Source organism: Elephas maximus, chromosome 18 (genome assembly GCF_024166365.1).
Source record: "Elephas maximus indicus isolate mEleMax1 chromosome 18, mEleMax1 primary haplotype, whole genome shotgun sequence".
Lineage (NCBI taxonomy): Eukaryota > Metazoa > Chordata > Mammalia > Proboscidea > Elephantidae > Elephas > Elephas maximus.
This window is the reverse complement of record NC_064836.1, coordinates 35825283-35841047: the sequence shown is the minus strand read 5'-3', so window position 1 is coordinate 35841047 and position 15765 is coordinate 35825283. Positions and strand designations below refer to the sequence as shown.

The 15765-nt window shown below is 38.3% G+C and overlaps 1 protein-coding gene across 4 annotated transcripts in view; it reads right to left on the bottom strand.

The window, feature by feature from the left end:
* APP (amyloid beta precursor protein) overlaps nt 1-15765 on the bottom strand; it is a 302781-nt gene that overhangs the window by 183877 nt on the left and 103139 nt on the right. For all 4 annotated transcript variants that reach the window (XM_049858263.1, XM_049858264.1, XM_049858265.1 and 1 more), the window contains exon 4: nt 3118-3230. In XM_049858263.1, the coding sequence (XP_049714220.1) occupies nt 3118-3230 (113 nt within the window). The remainder of the gene's footprint in view (nt 1-3117; nt 3231-15765) is intronic.

Sequence of the window (15765 nt, the reverse complement as noted above, 5' to 3'; positions counted from 1 at the left end):
CCTCCATGACAGACTGAGGTTCCTTTCACTTGAACATGTCTTTCTCTAGAAACTCCAGTTCTCTTGGCTCAGTTTCACAGTAACAATCCTGGGAATAGAAGAAATTGTCCTCTACCAAATATGAACTGGAAACCCTGGTGGCGTACTGGTTAAGAGCTTTGGCTGCCAACCTAAAGGTCGGCAGCTCAAATCCATCAGGCGCTCCTTGGAAACCCTGTGGGGCAGTTCCATTCTGTCGTATACGGCCATTATGAGTCAGAATTGACTTGACGGCAATGGGTATCAGAATTTACAGTAGTTACAGATTTCTCATATCTTTTTGCTTTCCTGGGATTTGCTAAATTTTCACAAATCTAGATTAACACAATGCTCTGAAAACATCCACTAGCGACAGAGAAACATTAGTAATTCAGCATACCTGGGTAAACAATGAAAATATTACAGGATAGATTTTGACCATATAGGAATTAAAGTTCATTTCTGTTTCTTAGTAACTAAGAATTTTTTTTTTTTAAACTCAAAACAATTGAAAATGAGGCTATCAGATGGGCTTTAAATTTCTGAGCTTTTTTTTGTTAAGCTCAGTATGTTCTTAAATGTCCAAACTACATTTTTATGTGAAGAAAATTTCGTTTTACAATTAATCAGCGACAGTATTTTACAAAAAGTAAAGATAATTCTAATTCTGAGGTTGATGTTTTCTGCCTAACAGCTTTACAACTAGATATAATGCTTAAGTTAAGCTAGATAAGGGTTTCTCAACCCGGCACTACTGACATTGTGGACTGGATAATTCTTTGTGCTGAGGGATGGGGTGGGGGGGCTAACCTGTGCAGGGTAGGATGTTTAGAAACATCCCTGGCCTCTGGACACTAGATGCCAATAGCACTACCCCCTACAGTTGTGACAAACAAAGATGTCTCCATGTCACTGCAAAGGAGTTGAGGAGCAAATTCGACCCCCGTTGTGAACAACTGGAATACATAAAGAGCTGAATTCTAGAAGTCTGAGCTGACCACAAATAAACTATATAAATTTACTGGAAAAACTTCATAGCACATCAAAGGGACAGACAGCAGTTCTGAAGGTGGCGACAGAAGGACAGAGTCTGGGTGCTATAAGCGGTTTGTGATTGGCTGCTATCCAAAAGGTTGGCGGTTCAAACCTGCTCATTGGCTCTACAGAAAAAAGGCTGAGGAACTGCTTCTATAAAGGTCACAGCCAAGAAAATCCTATGGAGCAGTTCTACTCTGTAACATATGGGGTCACCATGAGTGGAGGCCAGCCCTGAAGGAAGCTAAAAATAACAGCAACAAATAGAAGCACAAGTTGACACTAGATCTTCAGCCTTAATTGTTTTGTGTCCTTTATTGGCTTGGCCAAAAACAAAGGGCTAGGATTGGTGCCACACTCACCTACTGAAGGTGGGGAACATGTCCTGGTGAATACAAAATTGGATGGCATAACTTAGAAACTGAATTATTATTATTATTTTTTGCCTTTTGGATATTACCTTTGTTTTTATTTTTTTATTTTATTTATTTATTTTGTTGTTGTTGAGAACATACACAGCACAACATACACCAATTCAACAGTTTCTACACATGCAATTTAGTGGCATCGATTACATTCTTCAAGTTGTGTGATCATTTTCACCCTCCTTTTCTGAGTCGCTTCTCCCCCATTAACATAAACTCACTACCCCCTAAGCTTCCTATCTAATTTTTCGAGTTGCTGTTGTCAATTTGATCGCATATAGGTCATTTTTAAAAAAGCATAATGCTCAAGGCAGACCTTTTATATTAGTTAAGTTAAACTATTGCTTGGTTTTAGAAGACTTCAGGAGATATTTTTGGTTTAAGGTTTAAAGATTATCTGAGGGCATTAGTTTCAGAGTTCATCCACCCTCCAATGCTCCAGAAAGTCTAGATAGAGTCCATAAAAATTTGAAATTCTGTTCTGCATTTTCCCCTTTTAGTTAGGATTCTTATAAGGAACCTTTAATTAAAATGTTCAGTAATGGTAGCGGGGCACCATTCAGTTCTTCCGGTCTCATGGCAATGAAGCCGTTTTGCTCATGGAGGCAAATAGCCACACATTCCATATCCTCCTCCTACTCCTAGCTCTCCTTCTTCCTATATTGTCCCAAGTAAATAGAGACCAATTGTTCTGCCTTGGATGGCACTTGCAAGCTTTTAAGATCCCCAGCACTATGCAACAAACTAGGAAGTAGAACAAAAGCACTAAACATATTATCGGGCCAATTAACTAGGGTGTTCCATGAAATCATGACCCCAAACATCCAAACCAAGAAACCAAATCCCACGAGGTATTTGGTTGAACATACGCAGCCTCAGCAGCTACTCTTTATTTTTTTGCCATCTTTGTAAATATGTCACACAACTTTTCTCAATTCAACTTTTCACAGGTGTACAACTTATTGACAGCAATTACAATAATTAGTTATGCAAGCCTATCTATAATCAATGTGATTTTTCCATCACCATTAACCCCTGTTTTCCCCTCCCCCTGGTAACCACTAATAAACTTTGCTGGGTTCTATATATTTGCCTTTTCTTGTCTTTTTTATATAAGTGAAGTTATACAATATTTGTCCTTTTATGACTGGCTTATTTCCCTCAGCATAATGTCTTCAAGCTCCATCCATACCGTAGCATGTATCAAGACTTCATTTCTTAACATAGGTTTCGAGCTGATATGGAACAAGCTACTTCCCTGTTCTACCACTGTATTCCCCAATTAATATTAGGGAAAAAGGTAAGGTTATAAAAACTTTGTAGATGACCAAAAAAAAAAAAAAAAAAACAGGTAAATAAAAAATAATTTGAAAAAAGGTAAACTTAAGGTGTAAAGGAATTAAGGATTGTGGATAGTGTCTTATTTTCTCAAACATGGAATAGACGCAATGGAGTTAACTGACTGGGTTTTCTACTTTTGACTCCTTAAAACTAAATACTCATGAAGAGTTTTTGTTGCTTTATTTTTTAAGGGCTTATTTTTACGCATAGTTGTTGCTTCCAAATACCCTCTAAACTGTCATTAAGAGTGTCCCCTGAAACGTTCACTCTGAAAGAAGAAAGCATTTATGGCTGGTACCTCTTTGGCGACGGTGTGCCAGTGAAGGTGGGTCTCACAAACATCCATCCTCTCCTGATGCAAGAATTTGCACTTGTCGGGAACCAGAAGGGCGTCGCTAACGAACTCACCAACTGAAAGAAAGGAAAAATGATTAATGTCATGACATCTGCATCACCGTACTCTTATCACCAATATGGTATCAAGAAAGGTAGTCCAGAAGGACTTCACAGGAGTCAGAGAGCTTTCTGAATGACTAAGCATTCCCAGGAAGGCTGGAATACCTTTGGAATGTTGAGTCCTGATTCCTTAAGTGGCCCTTTCCACATCACCTCTGATAGTTAAAATATTTCCTACGTGTTGACAGTGAAATCCTTCTTGAATTAATCGGACTTTCTCAAGTCAAAGTTAATCATATGAAAAGCTGCTTAATTAGAGAATCAGTTGTCATTCAACTTGGGGGGGGATACACAGACTGGCATTTCCTCAGTAATTAACTAAGCAGAATCAATATAAATAATTGTCTCCCTTTCCTTCTTGGACATTTTAATCCACTTGTAAACAGAAATCTTAGCCTTCTTCTACTTCCTATGCCAAAAAAATTCTCTATATGCACATATGATATATATATATATTTTATGTACATATATATGCATATGTATACATAGAAAGAGCTTAAGTCAATTAAATTATGAAAACAGTGCCTTAGGCTTTTGTTATATTTTTAAAGAAAATGTATATTATGCAAATTACTTCTGGGCATTGCTTATACTGCAGATATAAAGATATTCTAATGAGGGTAAAAGATGGATAATTACAACATAACATATAAGCTGTGAGCTTAATGTTTGTCTTGTTCAGTGCAGTGTTGCCAGTTTTTAGCAGAGATTATGCACACAGTAGGCCATAAATAGTTGTTATGAATGAACAAGCTTAAAGCTATAATAAAGATGTGAAGAAAGTGCTGGGCTGGCCTAACAAGTGGCCAAATCAGCTTGGGTGGGTTGGGAAAGACATCAAAGTAGAAGTGAGATTTGAGCTGAGTCTAAATGAATGAGCAGGCATATGCCCTGTCCCTGTAGGGAATGTATGGAAGTTCCACAGTATAGGAAGAATATTCATCTTGGTTACCATCAGACCCAATCCCTGACCCAATTCTGCCAAACATGACCATATTGGACACATGGGTGGATGGATGGAGGGAGGGAGAAAGGGAGGGACGAATGAAGAGAGGAGGGATTGATGGTGGGTGGATATGTGGGTGGGTGAGTGGAGAGATGGATGGGTGGGTGGATGCTTAACAAAAGGCACTTCAAAAAGAGTAAACCTGTGCAGAGAGCAAAGAAAGGATTTTTGTTGAAGAGTGAAAAATCTATTGTGGCTAGAACACAAGGCAAGTGGAAAAGGGACTCTAGAAGTAATCAGACTGGAGAAATAGGTTGGACTCCAATTTTAGTAAGCCAAATGTTTTGGAGGCGACACGGGCCAAAAGATGTTTTAAATAGGGAGTGACACATTCAAGTTCATTTTTCAGATAAAACATGAAGGATGGATGGACAAGGGAGACAATGAAAGCAGGGAAACCACTGAGGAAGCCACTGCAATCCTTCAGGCAGGACATGAGAGAACAATTTAAGTCTACGGCTCCATCTAAGCAAGAAATGCAGGGTGCCCACACACCAGCAGAGGCAGAAATGTACTTTTTTCTTGCAGTTATGGTATATGACATTTTTCTAAAATGCAACCCCATGAGGCGAGAGAGAAAGAATTCAGTTTTCATTCCCTTTATGTAAGTTTTTTTTTTATCTTTTTCTATGTAGACTTTTAAACTTTGTTTTCTTATAGCTCAACCACGCAAGATGTCTCATGATATTCAAGTACTTATTAATATATTTATGTATAATACATATTAATACTTAATAATAGGTATGAATATGAATAAATAATATTTAGATTAAAATCCAAGGAAAGCATGGGGAGAAAAAACCTTTCATCTTGTCATTCCTTAAACCTTTAAAGGCCACTGATGATACACACAGCACTGTCATGTGTGTTACAGGGAATGCAAGAATTATGAGACTTGGTGCTCCAGCAGGCTGTGGGCAAGGAACCAGTGAGTAGCAGGCACTAGTCAAAGGCAATGGCTGGTGCTGAATACATACCGTTTCATCTCAATTCCACAATATCCCTAAGACCTAGCTCTTATGAACTTCACTTCTCAGGTGAGCAATTCCTCCCAAAAAACCTAAGTCCACTTACTTCAGATTGTAATTATTTTCATAGATTAACAATATATAAATGCATATAAGCAATTAATAAATATTACTACAAAGAACGTTAATAATTAAACATTAATAAAAACAATGACATAAATAATAAGAAAGAAATAACAAAAAATGCTAATGACTTCACAGACAAGGTAAAAAAAAAAAAACACAGATGAAATACAGGAATTTAATTCAGAACCAATACACCTTCCCCAGGCTGTCTCCCCGGTGTTTCTGAGGTTGGTCATCCATCCCTAGGTGCTATAGAGAATACCTGATCCCTGAGGCATCCCAATTTTCAAAGCCACAGGAGGTCCAAGAAGACGAATGGTCCAAAGATGCCATATATTTGTTAGCTCTTAGGCACTTTGGTTGGGTCTCAAACCCTACTGTCCTATTTACAACTGCTGGAAGTACTAAGGGCTATTTTTCTATTATACAGGTAGTGGCTGGAAAGATTAAATGCCTGGGCCAAGGCTATTCATTCAGTTCCTGAGAAGATCACTCTGAGCATTTCTCAGCAGACATTCTTGACCTTGGCCTGAAAAAGTTCTTGGAACATAAACCAGATACCTTTCCAAGAACAAAACCAAATGTCTCTTGTTTCACATGCCCCTTAGCCAATCCGTCAGGAGCTATATTACAGTATAAAGCTAAGGTCACTGGAAGATACTTAAAAAAAAAAAATACTGCAATAAAAATCAAGTACTTATCCAAAGAACACATACTGTATTCATCATACTATAACAAAATAGACCACTGTTGTTATAAAAAGAATTTTAAATTTAAAAAAAAAATTGCAAAATGACAATTTCTTGAGAATTTTGAAGATGCCTTGAGGTTTCCAATAGTGCACAGAGCCAAGAAAAATAAGACTAACAGCAAAATAGAAAACTCTTTGTACTCTAACATTAAAATTTAGCAATGAATTTTGTGCTGTTACAGCCTTGCTTATATTACTTTCGAAATTGATGAAACGTACTAGAATATTACTCATTAGAAACATTAGCCATTAAACCATGCAAATCGATTAAAAACTTTTAATAGGAATTAAAGTAGTAAAACTATAATGAATTCCTTTTCACAAACTAGCTTAGCTTAAAACGCTTTATGTTTTCTCCTTTTCTTAGTTCAGAAGGAGTTTTTAAAAATATCTATGATAGCATGTACCTGGAGTTTTCATATAGAGCCATGCACATTTTTATTCTGAAATCAAACCTGTTTATTTGGTTTGTTTCTTCAGGTAAAAATTCCTTAACAGAATTAAGGGGAGACAGAACAAATATAGAAATAAATTTAAGTACCATGATGAGAATCATATTCTTTATTCCTGAAAAATAGTTTTAATTCTCGTGGAATCCACATTTTTGGGGTCTATGGAGTTGGGGTGACCCACCCAGGCCATTGCCCTGAGATCTTACTTTTGAACCCTGAGCCTTGAGAAAACTGGTTTCTAAGTCACCTTTAAGTCAATCGATAGCCTAGTGAGAGCTCACTAAGACGCTTTCCCCTTAGGCATCGGGCTCTGTTGAGGAATTATCTATGTGCAGTCAGTTTTGAGAAATGGAAACTCCAAGGTCAGACAAGAAGCTGTGTTTTAGGGTAAACTGTTATTATGTAAACACTGTTCTAGTCCTGTTTCCATGGCAATACATGGGGTGAAGAATCTTTGGAAGTTCTTTAATCTTTGGAATATTTTTGACTCCCCAGTCAAAATGTTATCCCGATTTGCAAATAGTAAATCAATGTCAATCAATCTCTAATATTAGCTTAATATGATTTTTGTTTTACCCTGCCAAACCTAAGGAAACTTAGCACCATTTGTTCCACGTGGATAAGTTTATCAATATGCACTGTGAAAACCACACAGCCTTGTTATATTCTGGGTTTTTTAGTTAGCTTTTTGTTTGCTTATTTAAACAATTCACAAATGTATATGCTATACCCTCAAAAAAAATAGAAGAGTTGAAAAAGATAATGAGCAAGAGTCGGGTCTGGCTTCTTGGCTAAAAAGTTTTGGCAAGGTGAACAATGATGCCGAATTTAATACGGACTTAGTAGGTCTCATCCCAGTAGCTCTTTGGTGGTTTTTGAGAGGATTTTCTAGCTCAAATTACCTCATTTTGCAAATGTGAAGTGAAAGAGCCCTGGTCAAGTGACTTGCCCACAGAGCCAAGTGGCAGTGGAACTGGGCTGAAAATCCAATGTCTTGGCTCTCTACCCAGGAGTGGCAGGCAATTCACCACATCATCACTAAACTCTACTTCCAATGGTTTATTTGGCCTTGTCAATTTGGCTTTTTATAAAAGTGTATTCACTTTGAGACTATATAATACTTTAATGTTATAATTTACAATGTGGTGGATCTGACAATAAAACGAGAGTTAATCAGTTAGCAAGCCATCAGTTGGAAATGCATTCAGCTGCTAGAATAGAACACATGGTCAACAGCTGCTTAAACACACAGTGAGATTACTTATTGCACATAAGATGTCGGGTACTGAGACTAGGGAGTTCTTGGGTGGTGCAAATGGTTAACGTGCTCAGCTGCTAACCAAAAAAGGTTGGTGGCTCAAGTCTACCAAGTGGTGCCTTGGAAGAAAGACCTGGTGATCTGCTTCCAAAAAGTCAGCCATTGAAAATTCTATCAAGCACAGTTCTACCCTGATACACATGGAGTCACCATGAGTTGGAATCGACTCTATGGCGACTGGTTGGTATTGAATCTAGGGCTGTTGTATATGTTCAAAGATATCAGGAAACCAGGCTATTCCTACCTTTCTGTACTGTCATCCCTATTATGTTGGCTCTTGTCCTCATGATTGTGGGTCACACAAAAAACACCTAAGCTCCAAAAAGTGAAAACAACCTAAATGCCCACCAATGGATACATGGATAAACAAAATGTGGAACATGCATACAATGGAATACTGCTCAGCCAGTACGAGAAATGAAATCTTAATACATGCTACAATATGGATGGAAGATATTATGCTGAGTGAAATAAACACAAAAGGACAAACATTATTTAACCTCACTTATATAAAAATACAAGACAGGCAAATGTATAGAGACAGTTTCTCAGTGGTTACTAGGAATGGGAGAGAGGAGAAAAAGGGGGAAGTTTATTGCTTATGGAGTACTGAGTTTCAGTTTAGTGATGGAAACTTTGCACTGATTAAGGCTAGGTTTGCACAGCCAATATTTTAATTTCTGTCAATAAGTTGTACACCTGTAAAACACTGAATCGGGAAAAGTTATGTGATAAATATATTTGCAACAATGTCAAAAAAAAAAAAGAGAGAGAGAGGAGATTAGCTGCTGAGGCTGCTGATTTACAACCAAGTACCTCACAGAATATCCTTCCTTGGTTTGAAGGTTTAGGGTTAGGGTTTCATGGGACATCCCAGTTAACTGGCCTAATAACATGTTTAGTGGTTCTATTTTACCCTGATTCCTTGCACAGTGACTGGGGTCTTAAAAATTTGGAAGCTGCCATCTAACTCGCAACAATTGGCCTCTATTCACCTAGAGCAACAGAGAAAGAAGGAGCATCAGGAATAGCTGCAGGAAATAGAATGCTGGCTAACTATCTCCGTGAACAACTGCCTCTATTGTCATGAGACCAGATGAACCAGATGGTGCCCAGCTACAATTATTAAACATGCTGATCAAAGATTCTGTAGAAGAATCCTGATCAAAAAGGAGAATATACAGAACAGAATTTCAAATTCTCATGGAATCCATACTTTCTGGAGCCATGAAAGCTGGATGAACTCCTGAAACTATTGCCCTGAGATAATTTTTAAACCTTAATCCAAAAAGATCGCCTAAAGTTTTCTTTAAACCAAACTATAGTTTTGTTTTTGTTTTTTTTTTTTTAATAATTTAGCTTAACTATGCTCTTTTAAGATCTATCTATATGGAATCAAACTGACAACAGCAACTCGAAAGATTACATAAGAAATCTAGGGGGCAGTGAGTTTATGTTAATGGGGAAGAAACAACTCAAAAAAGAAAGGTGAGAATAACTGCACAATTTGAAGAATATCATCAATGTTACTAAATTTTATATGTAGACACTGCCGAATTGGTGTATGTTCTGTCTATTCTCAACAACAATACAATAAATTGTATTAAAAAAAAAAGCCAGTCTTAACAATGGTTATAAAGACATTTGCCTTAAAAAAAAACAACAAAAAACAATAGTTTAGCTTGACTAGTAAAGAACGTCTGCCTTTTAAGATCTACCTATATGGAATCAAAATGACAACCCCAACTCAAAAGATCTGATAGGAAACAGAGGGCAGTGAGTTTCTGTCACTGCAGGAGGAACAATTCAGAAAAGGAGGGTAAGAATGGCGGCACAACTCAAAGAATGTGATCAATGTCACTGAGTTGTACATGCAGAAATTGCTGAATTGTTCTGCTGTGTATATTCTCAGCAACAACAAAAATAAAATATATCATATTTTTTAAAAATGCCTAAGGAAAACCTACAGATCACAAAAGAACACTGTCCGGCTCGCCTGCTTGTTAACAAGAGGGATCATTCGCTAAAGAAGACAGCACGTTTGGTGCAGTAGACAGCCAGATGGATTGGCACAACAGCTGTACTGAGTGGATGGACTCAACCATGCCAGCTGGTAATCACGAGGATAACAAGGATGGGGCAATGACTCATTCTGCTGTACGTAATAAGGTCTCCATGAGTCAGAGTCAACTTGATGGCACCTATCTGTTTATCTAACCTACACTACTCCATTCATTTATATGAAAATGATGACTGTTGACAAATGTTTCTTCCAGCAATCTCTTATTTTACCAGTTTAGACTTCTGCTCCGTTAACATTTTTCGTTTAATTTCTCACCACCTACTGCTATTTTATATGCCCACATGTTAACAAATGGACTGGGAAGATTTTTCCGGGAGTGATTTGTACTCAGAGATGGGAATAATACTTAAAGAAGTGGCTAAAATACTTTTCAACAAACTCTCAGTGTGCCAAAACTGTTAGGGTTTTTCATCAAAGACTGGGCAGTTACTGAGTTCTCAGAGAGGATGTGAAGGTAAATTACATATCTCTAAAAAGTGACTGCCACCATCACCAGTATTTTCATACTATTACTGGGTAATAGTGAAGAACTGGGATTTTTATGATCCAAATAATTGCCAGAAGGCAGAAATTAAACAGGTAAGATTAACCAAAGGCAAAAGAAGAGAAAACTAAGACTTTAAGACCGAAATTCTCTCTCCAATTCCTACAGGAAACCAGTCTCACACATGACCACGTATCTATATAAATGGCAGGTGGAGTGTAAGACAGAAATCGTGTCTGACCAAGGTTCTGAGTAACACTGGTCTTAAAATAATGAAAATAGGGCAAAAGTCATATATAAAGAAGAGAGCAACAAGATAAAGATTTGCTAACAATTTTGCAGCTTTTAAAAAGTTCTACATAGGCTGCTGTTATTGTTAGGGGCCACTGAGTCAATTTAGGCAAGCAACAACTCCATGTGGCAGAGGAGAGCTGCCTCATAGGGTTTTCTAGGCTGTAATCTTTATGGGACCAGGTTGCTGGTCTTTCTCTCAAAGAGCCGCTGGATGGGGTCAAACAGCCCATCTTTCAGTTAGCCGCTAAGCCCTTAGCGGTTGTGAAACCAGGGTTCCACATAGGCATGGGTTAACAATTTTAACCTTACCATACATGCACACTGAAACTGAACAATTAAGTAAATAAATGGTGGATGGTGGGAGCCAGGCTTCACATTATTGGAGTGGGAAGGGGAACAGGTTAGAATTATCTATGGGTAAATGGATTCGAGTTGGAGACATCAATATGAACTTATGTTTAGCTGAATATCAAGATAGATACATAAACATTTATAGATGTGGGAATATACACATGTTAGTACACAAACAATATTGCCTTGCTCTGTCAGCTGAACAACAACCCAGAAGCCATGAGCACACCTGGCACCCAGATCTTATTGTAACACCACCCTCAAATCTCCTTGGAGAAATGGCTGATTCTAGGAAGAAGGAAGAGGAGAATATACATTATGAGCCTACAGCACCCTGTAGTGCCAGAAAGTAAGGAAATGCTCAAACACAGTTATCTAGTGCTGCTATAACAGAAATATCACAAGTAGATGGCTTTAACAAACAGAAGTTTATTCTCTCACAGGCTAGGAGGCTAAAAAAAAAAAAAAAAAAAAAAGGCTAGATGTCCAAATTTCATATGCTAGCTCCAGGGCAAGGTTTTGTCTCTGTTGGTTCTGGGGGAGATTCCTTGTCATTAATCTTCCCCTGGTCTAGGACCTTCTCGAAGTAGAGTCCCAGGGTCCAAAGGACACACTTTGCTCCTGGTGCTTCTTTCTTGGTGGTATGAGGTCCCTCTCTTTTCTCTTTTATATCTCAAAAGAAACTGACTCAAGATACAACCTAATCCTATAGATTTAGTCCTGCCTTATTAAAATAACTGCCTCTAATCCTGCCTCATTAACATCATAGGAGTTAGGATTTACAACACATAGGATAATCATATCAGGTCACAAAATGGTGGATAACCTTACAATACTGGGTATCATGGCCTGGCCAAGTTGACACACATTTTTGGAGGACACAGTTCAATCTATGACACACATACTCTCTCACACACACACACACACACACACAATTAATGGGAACATGTCAAAGGGGCACAGGAGCCAACTTAACAAGTTCCCAATGGCCAAAGTTAAACCAATAAAGTAATATTGGATTTTAAACCAAAGTATAAAATATCTGTGAGACCATACTGATATAACCTAATGACTGAATAAATAAGAGTCAAATCTTCCACACAGAAGAATTCCAAATAATTTATGAAGCTACCCCCCTCTCAAGGAGGTAGAATCTAACTCCTCATTCCTTGTATGGGCTGTGCATAGTGACTTCCTTCCAAAGAGGATACTGTGGAAAGGCGGGAAAAGAGTAACCTGACAAACACTACCTCAGCCTGGTGTTCAAGGTCAACATCAAACAATGATAAATCATGTTGATAATATGTACCCTTGATATGATGTGATAAAGATGGCACTTGACCTGTGGTCATCCTGCCAAAAACCAGTAATCTTAGTCTATTTATGAGAAAAACATTAGACAAATTCCAGTGGTGGGGTGGTATCCTACAAAACATCTGACCAATTCTCAAAACCATCAAGGTCATCAAAAACAAAGAAAGTCTAAGAAATTGTCACAGCCAAGAAGAGCCTAAGGAGACATGACAACTGTCTTGGGGATCCTAGAACAGAAAAAGAACATTAGGTAAAAACTAAGGAAATCTGAATAAGGTATGTGCCTCAGGTAAGAATAATGTTTTAATGATGGTTCATTAATTGTGTCAAATATTCCACATTAATGTAAGATAACAACAATAGGGGAACTGGGTGAAGTATATCGGACTCTGTAGTATCTTCTCAATGTTTCTGTAAAACTAAAACTGTTCTAAAAAATAAAATCAATGAATTATACACACACACACACACTGCCACCAGTTATTACCAAAACCTTAAATCATACAGGAGGTAAATTATTAACAAGACATTATATACATATAGATGGAGCCGTGGTGGCACAGTGGTTAAGCATTTGGCTGCTAACCAAAAGGTTATCAGTTCCAATCCACCAGCCGCTCCTTGGAAACCTTAGGGGGCAGTTCTACTCCATCCTATAGGGTTGCTATGAGTCGGAACCAACTCAACGGCAATGGGTTTTATATATATAATTATTTTTATTATTTCACACTAACGCTTCGATACCTGGAGTGTATTTTACACCTACAGCATGTGTCAGCTTGGACTAGCAACATTTCAAGTACTCAATGGCTACATGTCCCTGATGGCAACCATTGGGAAACACAGGTTTAGAGTCAAATTTTGGAGATCAGGAATATTTTTCAGAGTGAGGGATTGGATATGGACAGGCTGAGGTTATGGGAGAAAATCTGAAGCCAAAGATACTGTCCCAGTTAGAGAAACCATAAACAGTGAGGCTGAATGCACTGACAAGATCGTGTACACAGTTTTATTTCATATGCCATCATAATACCACACATGTTCATCACTGAGATGTCCACATCCAGATTCAACTTGGTCCTACAATTAACCATATTTACTAGCAAACTGAGCTTCCTCCCCCATTTCTCTTTTGGCACTTCTCATATTATCACTGGTATTTATGAGTACGTGATTAATTCAGACTTGAAAACAGAAGTGAGGTTTCCTTTAAGCCTGAACCTACTTACCGTTGTTAACCTAATTTGGTCCTCTACAACCTGAGAGATGAGGTGAAAGGCAGATATTGTAGGGATCCCCTCCTGAAATCTCTATTTTGTTTTTTGAACCCTGAATTCTCTATTTTGTCTTAGGAAGCTGCTTTCTCTTCCTAATACTTTCTTTCTGCCTTATTAAAAAATTCATAGCCTGATACATTCTAAAGATGCAATTAATTAGGGTTATATAAAACCAATTAAAACCAAACCCACCGCCATCAAGTCAATTCCGACTCATAACAACCCTTTAAGACAGAGCAGAACTGTCCTATAGGGTTTCCAAGGCTACAAATCTTTACAGAAGCAGAATGCCACATCTTTCAAAAAGCCACATAATTGCTAACAAAATACCAATCAGGCTGATGCACTGCAGACAAGAGAACCACCAGTTATTACTAAAACCTTAAATTACACAGGAGATAAAAACACACAGCACTTTATTTTTTCCCCACATTCCATACTCAGAAACCCATGTGTGAGGTAGGATATAATCAAGACAGGAAGAGCCACTTTTACTGATATACTTGACTTGTGGGTATCACCGACTTGTTCTTTCCAACCCATTACCGTCTAGCTTTGCCCCACCAGTCTCCTGTAACTCTTCTTCCAAGGTCAATAGCAATGAATGCGTTAGTCTCTTCTTAGTCCTCAATTTCCATGACCAAGCTACCACATTTGATACCACATTTTATGCAAATAACACACATGTTAAACCTTTTTTTGCCAACAGAGCAACCCCCGGGATTATTTTCCTAGGCACGCTATGCACGTTATATGTGCAGGCATGTTATTTGCAAAAAATATGGTACTTCTTGCACTTTCTTCTTTAAATTCAGTCGTCTCTAGCTTTCCCCAAACAAGACAGTATTTGTTTACCGTTCTGTCTCAAGTTGGCTGTTCCTTCACTGACCCATCTTTTCTTCCCACCTAATAATTTTGATTATAAGACTATGCTCCCTGCCCTTTGCTGATCTTACTTTCTAGCTGAGATCTATCGTCCATTCCTGTGGATTCAACAACTGCCTCTACTCCTTCAAATTGGACCTTTCATTTGAAACCGAGTTACACACGTCCAATACCATTTAAAGGGAATTGCTTTTAGAGACTACGCTAGAACCAAGCACCCAACTGACCCTCAAATTCCAGAACTGTACCCAAAGAACAATGAGCAAATCCTACTGGGTCAAAATATTTATCATCTGGAAAGAAGAGAAGGGAATAGAATCAACGTCCAACATTTATGGGACGCCTGAAAGGGTGGCTCCTAATGAACAAATTCTGTTTACTGGTAGAACCCTGGTCTCCTTCCCCGCTACACTGTGCTTCCCAGCTATGCTGCGCTTCCCCGCTACACTGTACTTCTGCTTTCTTAATGAATAATTACCACTGAGTCACATCCCTATCCCCATGAGCTGCATCTCAACTCCATTCAAACAACCCATATTCCTGAAGCTGGACCCTGGACTATGTCACACTCCGAACTTCTGAAATACTGCACTCCAGTGAACCAGTACCCGATCAGAAACTTATCCTTCCAGCTTTCTCCCCGACTTTCACCTACTACAACTGCTCCTGTGACCTCAGTCCCTGGACTCTTCACCTTTCTCTATGGTTATCAGAGAAGGTGTCACTATTTCATGTCCCAGCCAGCTGGGTCCAGGACCCTCAGCACCTGCGTCTATCACCCATGCTTATAACCAGCTACCTCCCATATGCTTAGGATTCAGGAACTCATTTCTTCCAGCCACTTCACTCCTAAGTGCTAAGCCCGTAGCCTGCTGCCATACTGCGCTCCTTGAGAGCTTATTAGTTCTGCTGGTTCTAGTTTAGACTTGCAATGTCTAACTTTAGGAGATGTAACTTAAAGATCAGAGGAACAAATGTTGGTGTCTATTTCAGGGGTTTCCCAACTAAAATCCTCTCTGAAAACTAGAATTTATATCCTAAAAGACACAGAAATCTTTAGGGCAAGGGGTAGATGCATTAAAGAAATCAAGAGTGAAAAAGGGTAAAAGATGTCACTGCACTTAAGAAAAGCTAAAGAGCTAGCCATGAAGTCATTAGGATACAAACAACAATAAAACAAA